General features: G+C 56.3%; 2 protein-coding genes across 4 annotated transcripts in view; one reads left to right on the top strand and one right to left on the bottom strand.

Moving 5' to 3' along the window:
- NEK4 (NIMA related kinase 4) overlaps window positions 1-4,471 on the bottom strand; it is a 62,140-nt gene extending 57,669 nt beyond the window's left edge. For all 3 annotated transcript variants that reach the window (XM_028479051.2, XM_028479052.2, XM_028479050.2), the window contains exon 1: window positions 4,350-4,471. The gene's annotated coding sequence lies outside the window, so the exon portion shown is untranslated. The remainder of the gene's footprint in view (window positions 1-4,349) is intronic.
- Window positions 7-17,607, top strand: ITIH1 (inter-alpha-trypsin inhibitor heavy chain 1). Its single transcript, XM_007117984.3, has 22 exons — window positions 7-2,866; window positions 3,104-3,124; window positions 3,367-3,533; window positions 3,959-4,063; window positions 4,389-4,551; window positions 5,120-5,233; window positions 6,450-6,575; window positions 6,660-6,776; window positions 7,482-7,650; window positions 7,740-7,865; window positions 8,809-8,990; window positions 9,248-9,433; window positions 10,441-10,580; window positions 11,167-11,321; window positions 11,420-11,434; window positions 11,832-11,852; window positions 12,315-12,395; window positions 12,506-12,619; window positions 13,653-13,854; window positions 14,776-14,948; window positions 15,541-15,652; window positions 15,808-17,607. The coding sequence occupies exons 1-22, from the start codon at window positions 2,675-2,677 to the stop codon at window positions 15,935-15,937; spliced, it is 2,811 nt and encodes a 936-aa protein (XP_007118046.2). The 5' UTR covers window positions 7-2,674; the 3' UTR covers window positions 15,938-17,607.
- Window positions 17,608-18,524: the final 917 nt, after the last annotated feature.

The raw sequence follows: 18,524 nt of genomic DNA, 5'->3' as shown, positions 1-18,524 counted from the left end.
GCGGCTGGGCCCGTGAGCCATGGCCGCTGAGCCTGCGCGTCCGGAGCCTGTGCTCCGCAACGGGAGAGGCCACAACAGTGAGAGGCCCACGTACCGCAAAAATAAATAAATAAATAAATAAATAAATAAATAAATAAATAAATAATAAAATAAAATAATGACTCTGGCTGCTGCCAGAGGGTAGACTGTGGGAGCAGAGTGGAAGTAGGGGGAGCAGCCATCTAGGTGAGAGATGAGGGTGGTAGACTCGGTGGTGACTGGGGATTTGGAGAAAAGTGAATGGACCAAAAAGATATTTAGAGGGTTGGAGATGGGGTGGGGAGGAGGTTGAGAGTTTAGGGGAGGGAGCCATCCAGGATGCCACCCAGCTTTCTGGCTTGGATGCATGGATGGATGGTGGTGGCCTTCACTGGGATGGACAACAAGAGGAAGAAGACCAGGCTTGGTGGTGGGGGGCAAGAAAGGTCATGAGTTCAGTTTGGATACATCAGACCGAGGGGTCTGAGCAGGTCTGGGCCTACGTGCTGTCCCACAGGCACCAGCAGCATGGGCACCCTCTCAAACCCCCAGGCTCAATCTTTAGCAACTTCAGCTGCTTCCTGTCCACCCATCCCCCTCCCCCTCCACACACACACACAACCACAGGGTGAGTCAACCAATCTTCTTCATCTGTCACATGGGAACAATAACAGTATCCATTTCCTGGGGGTAGCTGTAAGCAGTAAGCAAACTAAGGCACAAAAGATGCTGAGAGGGCTTCCCTGGTGGCGCAGTGGTTGAGAGTCCACCTGCCGATGCAGGGGACACGGGTTCGTGCCCCGGTCCAGGAAGATCCCACATGCCGCGGAGCGGCTGGGCCCGTGAGCCATGGCCGCCGAGCCTGCGCGTCCGGAGCCCGTGCTCCGCAACGGGAGAGGCCACAACAGTGAGAGGCCCATGTACGGCAAAAAAAAAAAAAAAAAAAGATGCTGAGAAGTGGGCCAGGTGCTAGTCACTGTTAGCACTGCCCATGCCCTTTCTCCCGGCCATGCAATATAAGTGCATTTCTATCACCTCTACGGCACAGGCTTGGAACTAGCCATCTCCCAACAGCCCAGTCTTGATCTTGCCATGCACCTGCTCAAAATATTGTTAGCGTTTCCTACTCAAAAGACGGGACCCCTGTGCCAGCTGGTCCCAAGCCATTTCCCAGCCTCCTTCCCCACCCTCTTCATCAGGTACTGCTCCCATCACAGACACCTGCACCTTCCCCAATCATGCTGCACACTTACCCATCTGCTTTCCTCTTTCTCCCCTTCCCACCCGTCCTTCCCAAGCGCAGCTCTATTTGCTAGGCACCTCCTCTGGGAGGCTTCTCCAAGGCCCTGCAGGGGATGAGCTCCACCCCTTCCAGATTTCTACAGCTTCCTCAGGCTCCTCTTTAGCTTCTGGCCACTCCTGGGATTCACTGGGCTTCCTTTGACTTGTCTGACTCCTTTTCCCAAGGCATTAGCTCACTGAACACAGGGAGGCACTTGAGCTTCATCACTGTGGTGTCCTAGTGCCTGGCACTATACCCAACCCAACACAGGGCTTGGTCGATACTGGTGCAGAAAATCAACAGAACCCCTAATGTACAGTTTCACGTTGATCCATCTCATATCCCGCAAAGGCCAGAAGACAGGCAAGAAGGGTATTCTGGCCTGGGGACAATAAGTCCTTTCCCAGAAGCTGCTCTGTGAGACAAAGTCCAGGACAAGCAAACAGAGATCAAAGAAGCCTCTGGGCCCCCTCACCATATCAGGGTCACAGCAGCCAGTACATCCCAACCAGGGCCACGGAGTGGGTTGACCAGGGGCCATGTCTGCCCAGTGTGTACGGCTTGTGGGGGACAGACAGGGTTTGTGCATAAAACTTAAGAAACTGCAGCTACAAGATGGGTCTCTGGGATCTTTGACTGCTTCTTCTTTCTTCCTAATAATGCAGAGGACATTTCTGTCATTACATGATAGGCTTGGGCTTTGGAGTCTGAAAGATTTGGGTTTGGATACCTGCTCTTTCATTTGCTGTGGGACCAACGTCCCAGGGACACCCTGAGGATAAAATTAGATCATAAAGGGCTGAGAGCGACGCATGGCTTGTAGTCTGTCCTTCATCATGAAAGCATAGCATTCATCTTTTGTCTCCACTATGTCCTGGAATGATGAGGCTTACTTCTGCTCTTCTTTACAAAGCTGACTGGCCTAAAGGGTGTGTCACCCATTAAGTATCCCCAGAACTGTCCAGACCGCCTCTGGCAGAACTGCTAGAGTTGGTGCCATCAGAAACAAGGACGTGGGCAGACCCTTTGTAAGCCACCGTATCTGCCTCCCTGGCCAAAGTGTGACTGTCTGAAAAGTTTGTTGATGCTTAAAGCATTTTGAAAGGAACACCTAACGAAGTTGAGAAATCCATTTTTAACTGTGGCTTCTTGATGCCTGCCCCAGTATCACTGGTGCTGGCCCTGTGCCACGGAGCCGGGATTAAATGAGCTGTCTGGGTCTTCAAAATTCATGGCGGCTGAGTGTAGCTCTAACCAAGGGGCACAGTCTGAGTCTGGTCAGGAGTTTGCACAGCTGGGAATCCCCCTAAGGAGAAAGCTTTCACTGTCTATTTGTCATCCCCCAAATTGTAATATTTGCCTTCACCTTGTCTAATGTTTAATCCATGTTTATCCAGCATTTTATTGATTAATGGTCTGAGTGAAGTGACAGGCAGCAGAAGCCTCGAGGCCATGCACGGCACGATGGGGATTCGGGGGCTGCTGTGTGTGTGCCTGGCGTCCCTGCTCACCCTGCAGGCCATGCCCGCTCAGGGTTCACCCACACGCAGTCCCAAAGGCGGCAAGGTATGTGGGTAAACCCCTGGGCCAGAAACAGGCAGCTGAGCCTGGAAGGGGCTCCAGAGACCGGGGCTCTCCCCACCCACCTCGACCTCCTCTGAATGGAGAGGACCTCCCAGCAGCACGGGGGAAGTGAGGCCAAGGCGTCGAGGACACAGGCTGTGTCCCACTCCCGTCCCTTAACGGATAGGCCCTGGTCCCCTGAGCGCTCGCACTCACACCTGTCCCGGTTTTGTTTTACAGAAGCGACCGGCTTTGGACACAGTGAGTGAGGATCTCAGCACAGGGGTCTGGGGTGGGCCTTTATTACAGTCTGTTTCCCCTGGGCTTCGAGGTGCGCCCCTGGGCAGAGGGACTCCCGCCTCCTCCAGATGGGGGCTCGCCCACCCCCTGCAGGCCCCACGGCATTGCCTCAGGCATAGGGACAGCACCTGTGTCACAGCTGGGTGCCGAGGTCTCCGTGGCTGAGCCCCCATCCCAGCCACCTCCCGAACGTCCCACTTTAGGCCGTCGATGGCGTAGTCATCCGGAGTTTGAAAGTCAACTGCAAAGTCACCTCTCGCTTTGCCCACTGTGTCATCACCAGCCAAGTGGTCAACAACGCTGACGAAGCCAAGGAAGTGGCCTTCGATGTGGAAATCCCCAGGACGGCCTTCATCAGTGACTTTGCTATGTGCGTGCCTGCCTGGTTCACCAGGCCCAGACCGAAACCACGGCTCTGAGTGGCCCAACAGGGCAGCCCATCCCCTCGTCCCCAAGGGCCACAGGCCAGCTCCAGCTCTGAAGGACTGAAAAGCCCTTTAGGTCTGCTCTGGGCTCCCATCTTAGAGAGCAAACTAGAGCCTCTGACAGTGTGTTTTCAGCCTAGGGCCCAAGGAGCACAGGCTGGCACCCACTGTTTCTTGCTGGACTCCGTGGCTGTGGCTGCCCACCTCCCTGAGCAGCTCTGGGGGCAGCGGGAGGCCGGCAGGAGACGCCCTCTCACACGTGCTCACCTGGACAGGGCCTCCTTAGTGCCTGGGCTGGGAGCACCTCCAATATGAAGGCCCTGTGTGGTTGGGGAGGGGCACCTCCCTGAGGGCTTCTTCCTCCCTGTAGCACAGCAGGTGAAAATGCATTCCTCGGGGACATAAAGGACAAAGTGACTGCATGGAAGCAGTACCGGAAAGCGGCCATCTCAGGAGAGAATGCCGGCCTTGTCAGGTGAGTTCTGGGCCCTGCTGGCCCAATCCCTGGTGCTGCCCCCTCCCCTGCCAGGATGGATGCCTTGGGTGGAGGGCAGCCCAGGCTGATGGGAAGGGAGCAAACTGCCCAAATCCACTGCTGGCACAGGTGCACTGGACGAGGCCTCTGGAGAAGTGGGGCCCTGACCCTGGCCAGCCAGCTAAGACAAGGGTGAGGGTCAAGGAAAGCTGGGAGCAGCACGAAAATACGAGAAACTGACTCTGAGGGCCATGCTTTAGGTGACAAGGACCTCCATATCACTTACCATTTGTCTGTTTGTTGTTGCCACTGGTGGCACATCCAGGGCCTCAGGGAGAACAATGGAGCAGTTTGCCATCCAGGTCACCATCGGTCCCCGGAGCAAGGCCACGTTCCGGCTGACCTACGAGGAGGTGCTGAGGCGAAAGCTTATGCAGTATGACATTGTCATCAAGGTCAAGCCCAAGCAGCTGGTGCAGCATTTTGAGGTAGGTCGCTGGTGACCACATGCAGGGTCAAGGTCTCAGGAGCTGGGCTCCTGTCTCTCCCTCTCTGCGGCTCTGAGCATTGGTTCGGCACCCTGGGCCGGCACCCTGCAGCCCTGGGCCTGTGCACACAGGGAGGGGACTGACTCCTTAGGGTGGGCTCTGATGGCTGTTCATGGGCAGGGAGCTCCCTGAACCCTCCAACCTCCTCCTTCTTCTGAGCCTTGGCTGGCTCATCTGTCAAATGGGGGTTTTGCGTGTCCCAGAACTGCCGCAAGGATCATGAGAGATATTGAATGTCCAGGGAGTTTGTAAACCAGGAAGTCCTGGGCAGCCTGAGGGGCTGTAACTGTTACTGGCACCTTAGTGGTGGCCGAGTTGAGGGGCTCAGGCATGGACATTTTCATTTGGCCAATATTTCTGGAGTGCCTACAACATGCCAGGCCCTGTGCTGAGAGCTGGGTGGGTGCTGCACACAGTAAGTGGTCGGGATATACGTTGGCTCTTGGCTGAGACTTGATAATGGCTCCCAAACGGGAGCCTTGGTACAGGAACTGCTTCAATGCCACAGATCGACGTGGACATCTTTGAGCCCCGGGGGATCAGCAAGCTGGATGCCCAGGCCTCCTTCCTCCCCAAGGAACTGGCCGCCCAACTCATCAAGAAGTCCTTCTCAGGGAAAGAGGTGCGTGGGATGGCTGAGCCCTCAGAGACTTCTCAGCATGGCTGCAGACAGGCCACCCTAAGGGAGAGAGAGAGGGGAACTTAGCACTCCTGATTCTCAGAGCCGCTTGGCAAAAGCCTGTGTGCTGAGGCTGGGGAGGGCGCCTACAACGGCTGCCTGGTCTGGGGTGAGTTGCTGGCTTGCTTACGTCTCAGTTTCCTCTTTGCCTGTCTCATCCCAACCAGAAAGCATTCATGGAAATATAGGGCACATGTGCAAACCTCAGGTTGCCAAGCCCCAGTGTTCTTGGAAACATGATGAAGTTTGGAAAGGGCTTTGGCCTACCCAGCCACTTGCCACTTGTCACTTCCCACCCATCTGTGGGAATCCCAGAAGCCCCCTGCTTGCCCCTACCCCAGGTCCTGAGGAGTGTGGCATATGAGTGGGTGATACCCAGCTAGTGCCCTGCTTCCTAACTTACCCTCAACTGGAGCCAGGAGCAAACTGTTTATTCCCCACCCACCTTTGGTAGTGACTCCGTAACAATTCACTTAAAAGAAATGTTTCCTACAGTTTTGAAGGGGTTCCTTTGAAACAAAATATGATACCCCAGAGTGTTAGCAAACATGCTTGCTTTCAGTAGGGGACCAAGGGGATGGTCTTTGTCTTCCTAATAATTTTCAAATTTTTTTTTAACGAGCATATTTTACTTTTATAACAAACAAAAAGTAAAAAGAAAAGCATCTTTAAAGAAAATGTGGAAAGTACAAAAGTATAGAAATGTATTGAGTACAAACCACCCCCAATTTCCCTGAACACCAGCACCAAGTCCAAACAGACCGCAGCTCCCACTCTGGGCTCTTCCTTCTCTTTGTCTATCCAGGCAGGTTTCATTTTCTAGCACAGTGTTGCTTTTTTCACTAGACAGTGTGAGTTGCTGATGCTTCTCATGCTGCTATTATTTTGTTTTTATTGTGTATCCAAAGTGATGATACTCAAAGAAAATCCCAATGATTCAGAAGCATGTGAGCAAAGAAACAGGTCTTCTCTCCTACCACCCACAGGTGTATACTCTCAGCAGCAGGGCGAGGGGCCCACTAGACTCATTCCTATGCCTGTGCACCACACACACACTCACTCACACTCACACACACTCAGACACACACACACACACACACACACACATCTTACGTTGTCATTGCAAACCAGTAATGCCTCACACCTTTGATGGTTCCAGGGTCATGTGCTTTTCCGTCCCACGGTGGGCCAGCAGCAATCCTGCCCCACATGCTCTACGACCTTGCTAAATGGGGACTTCAGGGTGACCTACGATGTCAATCGGGACAAGGCCTGTGACCTCCTGGTGAGCTGGAAGCTTCTTGCCCAAGACTCAGAGGGTGGGCAGGGTGCTTGAGAGAGAGGCCTCACTTGTCCCTTTGTGTTTCAGGTCGCCGATAACCACTTTGCCCACTTCTTTGCTCCCCAAAACCTGACAAAACTGAACAAGAATGTGGTTTTTGTGATTGACATCAGCTCCTCCATGGAAGGCCAGAAAGTGAAGCAGGTAAACTGTGGCTCTAAACAGTTAGCCAGCAGGAGCTTCTTTAGCCCCTTCACCCATCCCACCCTGGTTTTGCCTCCAGAGTCTGGGTTTGGGACTTCTGCTCCTGGTCAGAGGCAGGGTAATTTAACAGGATATCCCAGTGGTCAGGGGCTCTGGAATCAGCCACTTTCTCACTGTGCAACCGTGGGCAAGTGCATTCACTTCTCCTCAATGGCAAAAATGGGAGTAAAATGCAGTGCCCATACGGTTGTGGGGTTTACCAATGGGGGATGCTTGGAAGATGAGACCTGTACCCGAGGCGTGCAGGGGTGATTACAGTGGTCCCTGGAGGTGGCTTGCAGCAGGGCACAGCCCACTCCCACAGTGCTCTGGGTGTCCTGTCCATAGCGCAGTGAAAGCATGGCTGGACAATCAGAGTTTTAGAAACTCAGCCCCCTGGGGTCCTCTGTCTTAATCCTGACCCCCTTGAACTCCTGGTCATTTCCCCTCCCCATACTGGGTCCCTTTGCCTTCTCCATCCCCCTCAAGACATCCCAGAGCTCAGTAGGATGCTCCTCTCCTGGCACCACCTGGCTGTCCTGTCCATCCCCTTCTGCTTGTCCACCATGTACCTCTACCCTGTGGATCTCTGAACTGGGTATCTGGAGATGACAGAAGGCAGTGTCCTGGGGCCCTGCCCCTCCACTGACTGTCCTGTCCTTACAGACCAAGGAGGCGCTCCTTAAAATCCTGGGGGACTTGCGGCCAGGGGACTACTTCGACCTGGTCCTCTTTGGGTCTGCAGTGCAGTCCTGGAGGGGCTCGCTGGTGCAGGCATCTGCCGCCAATCTGGACGCAGCTCGGAACTTTGTGCAGCACTTCTCTCTGGCCGGGTGTAAGGGCAGGGGTCTGGGGCCACCTTGATGTCACCTCTGTCCCCTCAGATTCAGGGAATACACTGATCTGCTTTCTCTTTTTTTGCAGCTACAAACCTGAATGGAGGTTTGCTCCAGGGAATTGAGATTTTGAACAGAGCTCAGGGAAGCCTCCCAGAACTCAGCAACCACGCCTCTATTCTCATCATGCTGACAGATGGCGAGCCCACAGAGGGTAAACGCCCCGAGGGCTACCTTGGGAGGTGGTGATCTCTTCATTACCAAAGGCATTCAAGCTGAACTTGGAAATACAACCAATGGGGATGCTGTCAGGGGGCAGAAAGGCTAAGGGCAAAGCCAAGCACTGGTTTAAAAGCAGAGTTCAGACCACAAAGTCTGCAGGAGCTCCAAGGTGTTTTGTCCTGAGTTGGGAAGCTGGGGAAGTTTCTGCATGACACGGGGTTGCACAGGGCCCAGGAGGCTGGGCAGGACCCTAGGCTTTTAATGAACTATGGATTCAGCACTGACTGAGTGCCAAGCACAGGACTAGGGACCAAGGAGAGACACTAAGAGAACAAGACACGTCTTTGCCCTTAAGGAGCCCAGGGTCCACTGGGGGAGGCAGACCCAGGAGCAGATGCTCTGTCAAGGGCCCTGAAGGAACAGCGTGTCAGAAGGCCGAAGGAGCACAGACAAGGGGCACCTGGCCCAGGCAGGGTCTCAGAAGGCCTGTTGGAGGAAGTGACCCCTGAGCTTAATCTGGAAGGAGGGGAGGAGAAGCAGGAAGGGATCCCTGGCAGAAGGGGCAGCTTGAGCAAAACAAGGTTTGTGCACTGGCAGGGCCTGCCTGGGAAGTGTAGGCATATGCAGAGTAGGTGAAACAGGGTGGAAAGGTCAGCAGGACCTCACAGGCCAAGCGAGGAGCCATGAGTTTAGAGCAGAAGCAGATCTGCTCACGATGGATCCATGTAGATGGGCAAAGTCTTCGAGGAGCTCTGTGAGCGGATGTTGCAGTCACCCAGGTGAGCCAGCAAGAGGCGTTGCCTCATGATGCCAGTGGGGACTGGAGATGGTCTGAGATGGGAGTCTTGGCCCCCAGAGAGGGTGCCCCAAAGTCCCCTCGTGCCCCACACACCTGTGAGCCAGCATCCCGTCCCTACCTGGCTGTGTGGCTGCAGGGGTGACGGATCATACCCAAATCCTCAAGAACGTCCAAGATGCCATCAGGGGCAAGTTCCCACTCTACAACTTGGGTTTCGGCCATGACGTGGACTTGAAGTTCCTGGAGGTCATGTCCCTGGAGAACAACGGACGTGTCCAGAGAATCTACGAGGACCATGATGCCACCCAGCAGCTGCAGGTCTCCTCCTCCCCCTGCTCCCAAAGTCATGCCATGGGGAGCATGGCCTTGGCAGCCACGTACCCATCAGCCCAGAGCAGATAAAGCTCTGGTGTGGGGTTCGAATTAGCTGTGTGACCTCGAACCAGTTACTTAAGCCCTGAGCCTGCAATTCCTTATATAAAGTAGGGATCCCAACACCCCACTTTGTGAGTGGGTTTCCTGTTGGATGCCTAGGACGATCCACCAGCTCTGAGGCTGCACCCCCATCCCCACAGGGCTTCTACGAGCAGGTAGCCAACCCTCTGCTGAGGGATGTGGAGTTGCAGTACCCCTGGGATGCCGTCTCGGCCCTGACCCAGCACCAGCATAAACAGTACTACGAAGGCTCGGAGATCATAGTGGCCGGGCGCATCGCTGACCACAGACTGAGCAGCTTCAAGGCAGACGTGCAAGCCTATGGGGTAAACAGAGGGCTGCGGAGGGTGGAGAGGGACCCAGAGACTCCAAACCTACGCCGCTCCCCACACCTGTGCCCCCAGCAGCCTCTCTTTCCCCAGATCAGTGCCTCACCCCAGCAGGCCACACACACCCCAGGGGCCGAGCATTCTTCCAATGAAGGCATCCTGAGGGCAGGCTAGAGTGGGGCCAACATGGCCTTGATTAGCTGTAGTCCCTTGTATCCAACTGGTCCACCTGTTATTCCTCCCAAAGCGTGAGAGTGTGAGAGGCCAGCCTCTTTCTTCTCAAGTGACAACTATTTCCTGAGCACCTACTGCACATGCAGCTTTGCACCACGGCGCAGTGTGCACACTGCGGTGTGTATGTGGTGGGGAGTGTCACGGAGACCTGGACTCTAGCCATGCAGTGTAGTTGAGGGTTCAGGACTCGGGCTTTGAGTGAGGAAAGCTGAGCTAGACCCTGGCTGCAGTTGGGTGACGTTGATCAAATGGGTCCAGTTCTCTAGGCCTTTCGGTACCGTGGGGCTAACAATGTACTGGAGAGTTGTGTGGAGTAAACGAAATAATCCACATAATAGGCTTATGCAGTGCCTGGTACATGGGATGCCCTTGTGAAGAGGTGCCCCCGTTACTGTAGCTGGGGAGAGAAGGCGCATTTGTGAGCTGTGGCAAGCTGAATGGTGCACGGGGCCGCGGTGGGCATCCGGAGGAGCGGGGCGTGGTGGAAACAGCTACATGGTGGATCGGCTGGGTGCCTGCTGGCATCCCCCAGAGAGAGTAACTCCATGAGGGCAGGGCCTGATCCTCCATCCCTGGGATCCCCAGGGCCTGGCCCAACTTGGCTCACAGAGGGTGCTTAGTAACTTTTGTGGAAGGAACGGATGGAAGAGGACGGGGAGAGCAGGCTCAGGAAAGGCAGGGGGTAGGATGCTCAGAAGCATCCTACCGCCTGGGGGGCTCCCCCAGAGCCCCTCATGGCGCACAACCTCTCTCTCCCTTGCCTCCCTCAGGAGGGCCAAGACTTCAAGACGACCTGCCTGGTGGACGAGGAAGAGATGAAGAAACTGCTCCGAGAGCGGGGCCACATGCTGGAGAACCACGTCGAACGCCTGTGGGCCTACCTCACCATCCAGGAGCTGCTGGCCAAGCGGTACCAGCCCAGCGGCTGCCGGGGGGGTGGAGGGGCACGACCACCCCAGAGCACCCCCCCAGCCCTGGGCCTTTGGACTACAGAGGGGCGGTTCTAGGACTTGGAGGTTGCAAGCAGGTCAGAGTTACCGGCCTCTGAGTTTGCTCGCTGAGTTAATATCAACCAGGCAGTCAGTAGTGTGGTCAGGGCCTGCTGGGGGCACAGGGCAGCCCCTTTTGCCCCCCCTGAGCCGCTGTGGGGGAGGCTTCCCTTTACCGCGGGGCTGCTGTGTCCAGACACACTCATTTAATCCTCACACCGTGCCAAGCAAAACCGAGGTTCAGAGAGGTTAGACCACTTGCCAGGATCTCACAGCTATTGAATTCTCTGTATTTCTGAGGCACATCCCCCAGCCCTGCCAGACCTCCAGGTTGTCTCTGAGGGAGGCCTTTAAATCATGAGGTCCTTGAAGACAGCCCCTGGGCGGGGGCACTGCAGGGGCCTTGTAAACGTTTGCTGAAAGAGTGAACAAAGGAAGGAAAGGACGAGGGAGTGCAAGTCCATTGTCATCCAAGCTGCGGGCTTGGAACCAGTATCTCTCTGGCAGGATGAAGTTGGAGGGGGCAGAGAAGGCCAACGTGTCAGCCGAGGCCCTAAAGATGTCGCTGGCCTATCAGTTTGTGACCCCGCTGACCTCCATGACCATCAGGGGCATGGCGGACCAAGACGGCCTGGAGCCCCTCATTGACAAGCCCCTGGAGGGTATGGGCTGGCAGAGGGGAGGCTGTGGGCATGGGGAGGCTTCTGAGAGCCAAAAATCTCCTGGGCAATTAATTCTCTTTCCTTTCTCTCCTTTCCAGGTTCTCTGCCCTTGGGTGAGTTTTTAAATCACGTTGATTTCCGCAAGGGGCTCCGGGTGGCTGGGCAAGTGGCATGTGCTCCAGCCGCCAGGCACACAGCAACCCCCCTGCCCTGCTCCACCCTTTCTTGGTCTCTTCCTTCCCCGAGATGCCCTTCCCTACTTTGCTGCAAACTAGTTGCTGCCTCCTGTGTGCTCGGGGAGCTCTAGCTCAGCCTGAACCCCTCCACTCCCCAGCCTCCTTAGGGGCCCTACGTGTGAGCGTCCATCTACCAGGAGGGCTGGAACCCCCAGGAGGAGGGCGGGCCCAGGCCTGATTGGCCTCCGGGCCCAGCTGCACTTGGGGAATGAGGCGCGTGCCTTTCGTGTGGAGTGGGGAGGGTGATGCTGTCCTCTATCGTTGTCCTCTACAGAGATGGTGGGACCCGGAAAGAGTAAGTGGCAGCCATCCTGATGACGCAGGTCTCTACCCCTCTACTTCACACATGGCCACCTCTCAGGCTGTGCATTCAGTCCTGAGCAAAGCCCGGGTCATCACCTATCTGCCTGATGAGGAAATGATAGCCTAAGGTTTTCTTCCTCCGCTCCAGCGTTCCTCGCTGCCTCTCACTGGGAACCGTCAGAACGCTCCCCCTGACCTGGCCTGGCCTCCCCACCCCTATGCCACCAGCCCCTCCCAGTTCCCAGGAAAGGAGACCAAGAGGGGGCCAGGCCACTGTGCTGGGCCAAACTTCCGCTCCCACATCCCGAGAGGTGTCAAAGGCTCTGTGTCCACTCCGGCCCCTGTGGCCTCAGGCCAGCCCGCCTGGGTGGGAGGGGCCTCAGAAAAGGAGGCAGCAGCTCCAGGTAAGGCCCAGCTGCCTCCCTTCTAAGTGCCGTTCACTCTTGCCCGTCAGCCTTCATGCTGTTGGCCTCGCAGCCTTCTCCGACGCGCCCTAGCTCCGAGGTCCAGCATTTGCCAAACCAAGTGACTGGCGGTGAGTCCTTGGGAGGGTCTGAGGGACACCCCTGCCTGACTGAACCCTTCTCCCCAGCCAGCCCCATGTGCCTAATCCTCAATCTAATAGACTCCATGCTGTGCCCCCAGTGGACACTGACCCCCACTTCCTCATCCACGTGCCCCAGAAAGAGGACACTCTGTGCTTCAATATCAACGAGGAGCCTGGTGTGGTCCTGAGCCTGGTGCAGGACCCTGACACAGGTACGGGTGACATTATGCCCTCTGCCAGAGAGGGTGGGGCCTGGGCTCCTCTGTCCTCAACGTTCAGCCTTGAACAGGAAGGACAGTGGCTGTGGCCTCCACTCCCCTCACCCTGTGTACCCACCACCTGGCTGGGCTCAGCCTGCCTCCTTCATGCCCCATCCACCTGCCTGGGCCCTATACAGGGCCTGCTTCATGGGCACGTGACCTGTGCAGGTGCACAGGACCCTGCCCTTGGAAGGACTCCATTCTTGATTGAATGTTCTGCTGTTGCATCTTGAAACTCTTAACACTTTTTTAATGAGGGCCCCTCGTTTTCGTTTTGTACTGAATCCTATAAATGATGCAGTGGCCCTGCCACACCCCCTCCCCCGCCCCCCGCATGGCTGCAGGGGTCTTGGAGCCCACCTCCCCAGCAGGGCTCAGGTGATGGGAACAACGCCTTCTCCATCTATCGGCCACTTCTCCCACCCTCCCAGTCCAGTCAGGCCATCTGCTAATATTTGTTGAGCACATCCTAAGGTCTGGGGACACAGTGGGAACCGAGACAAAGTCCTTGCTCTTGTGGAGTTTAGGGAAGGGAGATAAACAGGTGAACAAATTCTTAGCTGATAATTTCCGAGCATGAGACGTGCTGTGTTGGGATAGTGAAGACGGGGAGGGGGCTTTTGGCTACTCAGTTCAGAGGAGGCTTCTGTGGAGAGGCCGACCTGCAGCACCTACTGTGACCTGCCCTGTGTCAGGGCCTGGGTCCACAGAGAAGGAGCAGGCCCAAGGCCTGTCCTCGGGGAGGCGACACCTCCTTCAGGGCCCAGAACCGAGGGCTAAGTCTCAGAGAGTTAGTGTGGCGGGAGGGGAGGGAGGCGGTGCTGCGAGCGGCCTGCACCTGCCCTGAAGGCCCCTCCCCTTGGGTGGTGAGGCCCTCAGAGCCCAAAGAGGGTGGGCATGGGGGCGGCAGGAGCAAAGACCGGCTGGTGGGGTTCTAGGGAGAGCTGGGCCGCCCTGACCCGGCTGGCCCCTCACCCCACTGCAGGCTTCTCAGTGAACGGCCAGCTCATTGGCAACGAGGCCAGGAGCCCTGGGAAGCATGAGGGCACGTACTTCGGGCGGCTGGGGATCGCAAACCCCGCAACAGGCTTCCAGCTGGAAGTGACTCCTCAGAACATTACGCTGAACCCTGGCTCCGGCGGACCCATATTCTCCTGGAGGGACCAGGCCTCACTGCGGCAGAATGAGTAACCGGGCTGGGGCCGGGGCCTGGGAGGGGAGGCGGGGGTGGGTGTGGTGAAGACCAAGGCACGAAGCCTCAGAGCCAGCTCTGCTGCCCGAGCCTGCTGGGCCCTCATTCCCCGAGCTGTGTCAGTGTGTGATGTCCATGTGGCCTTCGCGTAGGCTATGCAGACATGTCGGGCCCCGTGGACCATTCCCCACCCCTGACTCCCAATTTCCCTTGATTGCTGGACACGTGCTCCGGGCCCAGCTGCCTGGATGTCTGTGCTCCCGTGGCACCCTCACCCTGCAGTCCACCCCTGGCTCCACCAAACCAAGCCGACTCATCTTCCCAGGCCCAGCGCATTGGCCACCTCTTCCCTGAAGCCATCCTAGTCCCTTCCTCTGCTGAACTCCAGCGTTCTCTAGGTTTCTCTTTCAGCCCCTGTCTTAGTATGCCTTGTCTAGTGTTTCTTCCTTCCTTCACTCATTCATTCGTTCAACAAACTCTGCTGAGCACCAGAGCCCATTGCTGGGCAGCAGAGCTATAGGAAGAGGTGGGCAGAGTCCGGTATGGAGCACACAGATGATAAGTGGGAGTCAAAGAACACAGACTCGTAATAGACAGGCTGGAGTCCAAGTCCTGGCTCTGCCCCTCAACAGCTGTGTGACCTTGAGCAAGTTTTTTAACCTCTCTGAGCCTCAGTCCTCACAGGATCAGAGTGGGAATTGAATGATGCAGTTTGCGTGGAGGGCTTAGCACAGGGCCTAGCACATTGTAAGGGCCCCATACACAATAGCAACAAGTGGGAAGGAGCATGGAGCAGGTAACCGTCAACCCCCTGCGGGGAGAGGGGTTCATAAGAGCTGGGTCTCAAGGACAAGAGCAGCTGAATGGAGGGGGTGCAGTGCAGCCACACCTGCCCTCATGGCACCTGGCCCCACAGGGTGGTGGTGACCATCAACAGGAAGAGGAACCTGGTGGTGTCCGTGGAGGACGGGGGCACCTTCGAGGTCGTCCTGCACCGGGTATGGAAGGGGAGTGCCATCTGCCAGGACTTCCTGGGCTTCTACGTGCTGGATAGTCACCGGATGTCAGCACGGACACACGGGCTGCTGGGTACGCCTGGCTAGGCGGGCAGATCTGTGGGGTGGGGTGTTGAAACCAGAGGACTTACCCTGGGTCAGCTTTGCAGCGGGTCACCAGGCTAGGCCCACCTCCAACGCGGCCTACAAGGCTCAGAGTTCCAAAGAGGGTCCCGGTGAAGGCTTGTCCCACGAAAAGGCTGCAATCAAACACAGTGAAGCTAAAGGTTAAGTGAGCCTGGGAGCGAGTGAGGAGAAGTCCGATTGGCAAATGGAAAGGTCCAGTGGACTCCCAGAGACCTCCTGAGTGGGATGGGTCATCGGCCACACTGCTTCTCCTTGTGGCCTTCCTGCAGACCCTGTTCTCTACCCCTCAACCCTCTCTCCCCAGCCAGATTCCTTTGGAATTGGTCCAAAAAGACAGGAGGTACAACCACCAGGCAATATATCTGCTTCTTTATAAGCAAGTGAACTAAGGCTGGCTTTTGATGCCAAAATTTATAGAAACAGTCAAGCCCTTGAAAAACAATTGTTTAAGCAACTCTCTAAGCCTCCAGTGAGCACCTACTGAGTACAAGGCAGCAAGGCCCTCGATGGTAACTGCTGTCTCCCATATGCCTTTCCAGGACAATTCTTCCATCCCTTTGATTATAAAGTGTTCGACCTCCACCCAGGCTCTGACCCCACAAAGACAGACGCCACAATGGTGGTGAAGGAACGCCAGCTGACGGTCACCAGGTGGGTGGGCTGCTCTCCCAGCATCTCTGCCCTTGGCCTTCCCCATCGTTGCTCCAGGCCTTCCTCCAGGTGTCACAGGGTTGAGGTGGGCTTCCTGTGGCGGTGCAGCCCTGCCAGATTCCAAAGGTGACCCCAGCTGGCTTGTCTCTCCTCAGGGGCTTGCAAAAAGACTACAGCAAAGACCCCCGGCATGGGGCTGAGGTGACCTGCTGGTTCATCCACAACAACGGGGATGGGCTGATCGACGGTGTTCACACTGACTATATCGTCCCCAACATCTTCTGAGCCCCCAGCCAGCACACCCATTCTCCCTTGGGACCATGGCAGAGGAGGAGCGTGACCTGCTGCCCAGGCCACACCTCCCTGTCCAAGCTGTTCTCCTATGTCGAAGCACTCATGACTTCCATTAAAGAGAGGCTATGTCCAGCCCAGGCTGGCTGCTTTGGGGGAGGGGGGTGTGGTAGGGAGGCAACCCAAGAGGTTGCTCCTAGAAGGGCTCAGGAGTCACAGCAGACCAGGAGGCTGGGCGGGAGCCGGCACCAACTCTGCCCCCACCCCACCCTGTTCTCTGCAGCTGCCTGGCCCCATGCCCTCTGACTGTCCTGGGTGTCCCGTGCACACTGCTTCCCCTACAGGTCCAGAGACCAAAGGACACTCTGGCAGCACGTATAGGAACAACCCGCAATAGCTGCAGCTGCCCCAGTGCTTCCTGTAGCCAGGAACTGTTCTAAGTGCCTTTGCTGAATTAATTAAATGTATGCTCCCAACAGCCCTGGGGGATACTTTTATCATGACTACTTACAGCCGAGGTTAGGTAATTTGTCCAAAATCACTCATCTTTTAAGTGGCGGAGCTGGGATTTGAACCCGTGCTATCTGGAGTCAGCATCTATGTGCTTAACCACCCCATGTAAATATTCCCATCAGGCTGGGTGGCTGATGGCCAAAGCCTGTTGGGATTTGGTTCTGGATATCCCAAACTATCACTTAACACGAACATGTGAAAGAAATACATGAAATATATATGGACTTGGGGTCCTGAAGAAGTTCTGCCAGGAGCTGAGGGTCACCTAATGGGGTCAGAGCCTCAGGGGGCAGTTCCCAGGCCTCCATCCTCCACTGGATTTCCCAGCTGGGGGTTTGGAACCTGTGAGAGCAGGCACATTTCCCCAAAGCAGAGATGGCCACTGCCCAGAAGCTGTGATTTCAGGGGCCAGGAATAGCAGCCCACTGACTCCTCACACTGATGCCTGGAATAACCCCTTCAGAACGCCTTCCCTGGGCCTTGTCTAGGGGCCCAGTTAAAATGTGACATTACAGGGTGTGTGGAGATGAACTTGCACTTTGGGGAGCCACTGGCCCTTTTGGCGAAGGTTGATAGGCCTCCACCCACTCCTTTTCAAAGGGTTTCTGCTTTTTCTGGCTTCTGTCCAGTTCCCATTCCAGATGAGGCCCATGAGGGCTCAGATCAACCACACAAATGCTGAGGTCCAGAGCTGCCCCAGGCCCAGGGACACAGAGCCCTGAGGGGCAGCCAGTGGAATTTCAGAGCCCAGCCCACCGTCTGGAGTATCCTGGGCTTCTCAAGGGAGAGCCACGGGCTGCCAGCTAGCTGGTCACCCTCAGCAAAGTCCGCCCAACTGGGGCCTCCTTTTCCCATCCTCTAGAGTGGAAATGGGGTGAACCTGAAGATTTCCTAGATTCCTTTAATTCGAAATTCTGTATGATGACTCTGGGTCCCTCCAAGTCCCCAGCTGTCCCTCAGGGGCCTCTTGAGCAACCTCAGAATTTCCTACTTTGAGTTGTCCCTCCCACAAAACTCCAAGTATTGGAGGATGAGGCAGTAGCCTGGAGGAGAGGGGCTGGGGAAAGCTCCTCAGGCAGCTGCAGGGCCGTGAGGAAGACCCACTGGGCAATGCTGGCAGGACAATAGTTCTGCCACCCCTGCCACGGCCCCAAGAGCCCAGTGGTCAGTGACCATAGATGCTAAAGATGACCTCATGAACTAGATGTCCTGGGAGCCAGACTGCAGGGCCCTTCTCTCTGCTCCCAGGTGTCAGCCCTGAACTCGGTGCCCGCCGGCAGTGTGGGTCAGGATTCAGGAGGCCTGAGGAGAGCAGGGACCCGCAGCCGGGCCTCAGCAGCTCCCTTTGTTGATCCGCTATTGTTTTGCTGACTTTGCAACTCTCTGTCATTACTTCTGTGGCTCCTGCCACTTCCAGTCACTAGTCCACTCTTTCCTTGTGGCTTCTGCTGCCTCAGAGCTTCTGCTTTCTGCCTTCTCACTCTGTTTCTCTGCCCTCAGCAGTCAACTCTCTCTGTACATCTCACAGTCAAGTGCACTCTTTGGCTTTCAGTCCAGACCATGGTACGATCCATAAATTAGCTGTCCTGTGCTCCGGCATCCTCATCAACACTGTTCAGTAGCGGCCGAGCAGGAGGGTCACTGGGTCACTTTGCTCAGAAGAACATGGGTATGGCCGGCACATGGTAGCCACTCTGGAAGGTCTAGGGGCTGGCAGGGCCCTGGGATGGCCCAGAAGGACCCAGCCCCCACTAGGAAGGGATAAGACCCTGCCTCTGAGGCTCCCATTGTCCTGGATAGCAGAAGTCCAGCCTCACTGGAGACTTTCAGGAGAACGACTCTCCAAGAGGCCGAGGGCAGCTGAGTTCCCGGCCAGACTGGGAACACAGGGATGAATGTGACACGTGGCCTGGCCCTCCAGGTGCTGCTCAGAGTCTAGAGAGAGTGATCGGATCCAAACGCGCGCACCTCGACCAAAGGTAACGACAGAATGTAGGCCCTTCGGGAGCTTGGAGCCCGGAGCAGGGCTGTCTGTGGTCAGCTAGGGGACAGAAGAGGAAGACTTCCG

Source organism: Physeter macrocephalus, chromosome 18 (genome assembly GCF_002837175.3).
Source record: "Physeter macrocephalus isolate SW-GA chromosome 18, ASM283717v5, whole genome shotgun sequence".
Lineage (NCBI taxonomy): Eukaryota > Metazoa > Chordata > Mammalia > Artiodactyla > Physeteridae > Physeter > Physeter macrocephalus.
Note: the sequence above shows the minus strand (reverse complement) of the source record. Positions and strands in the feature narration are given on the sequence as shown.

Bases quoted from the DNA above. Each gene is read 5' to 3' on its own strand.
- ITIH1 (XM_007117984.3), top strand. From the start codon at position 2,675: ATGTTTAATCCATGTTTATCCAGCATTTTATTGATTAATGGTCTGAGT. The intron at 6,576-6,659 runs GTGAGCTGGAAG...TTTGTGTTTCAG, and splicing joins ACAAGGCCTGTGACCTCCTG to GTCGCCGATAACCACTTTGC. The intron at 12,620-13,652 runs GTACGGGTGACA...ACCCCACTGCAG, and splicing joins GGTGCAGGACCCTGACACAG to GCTTCTCAGTGAACGGCCAG.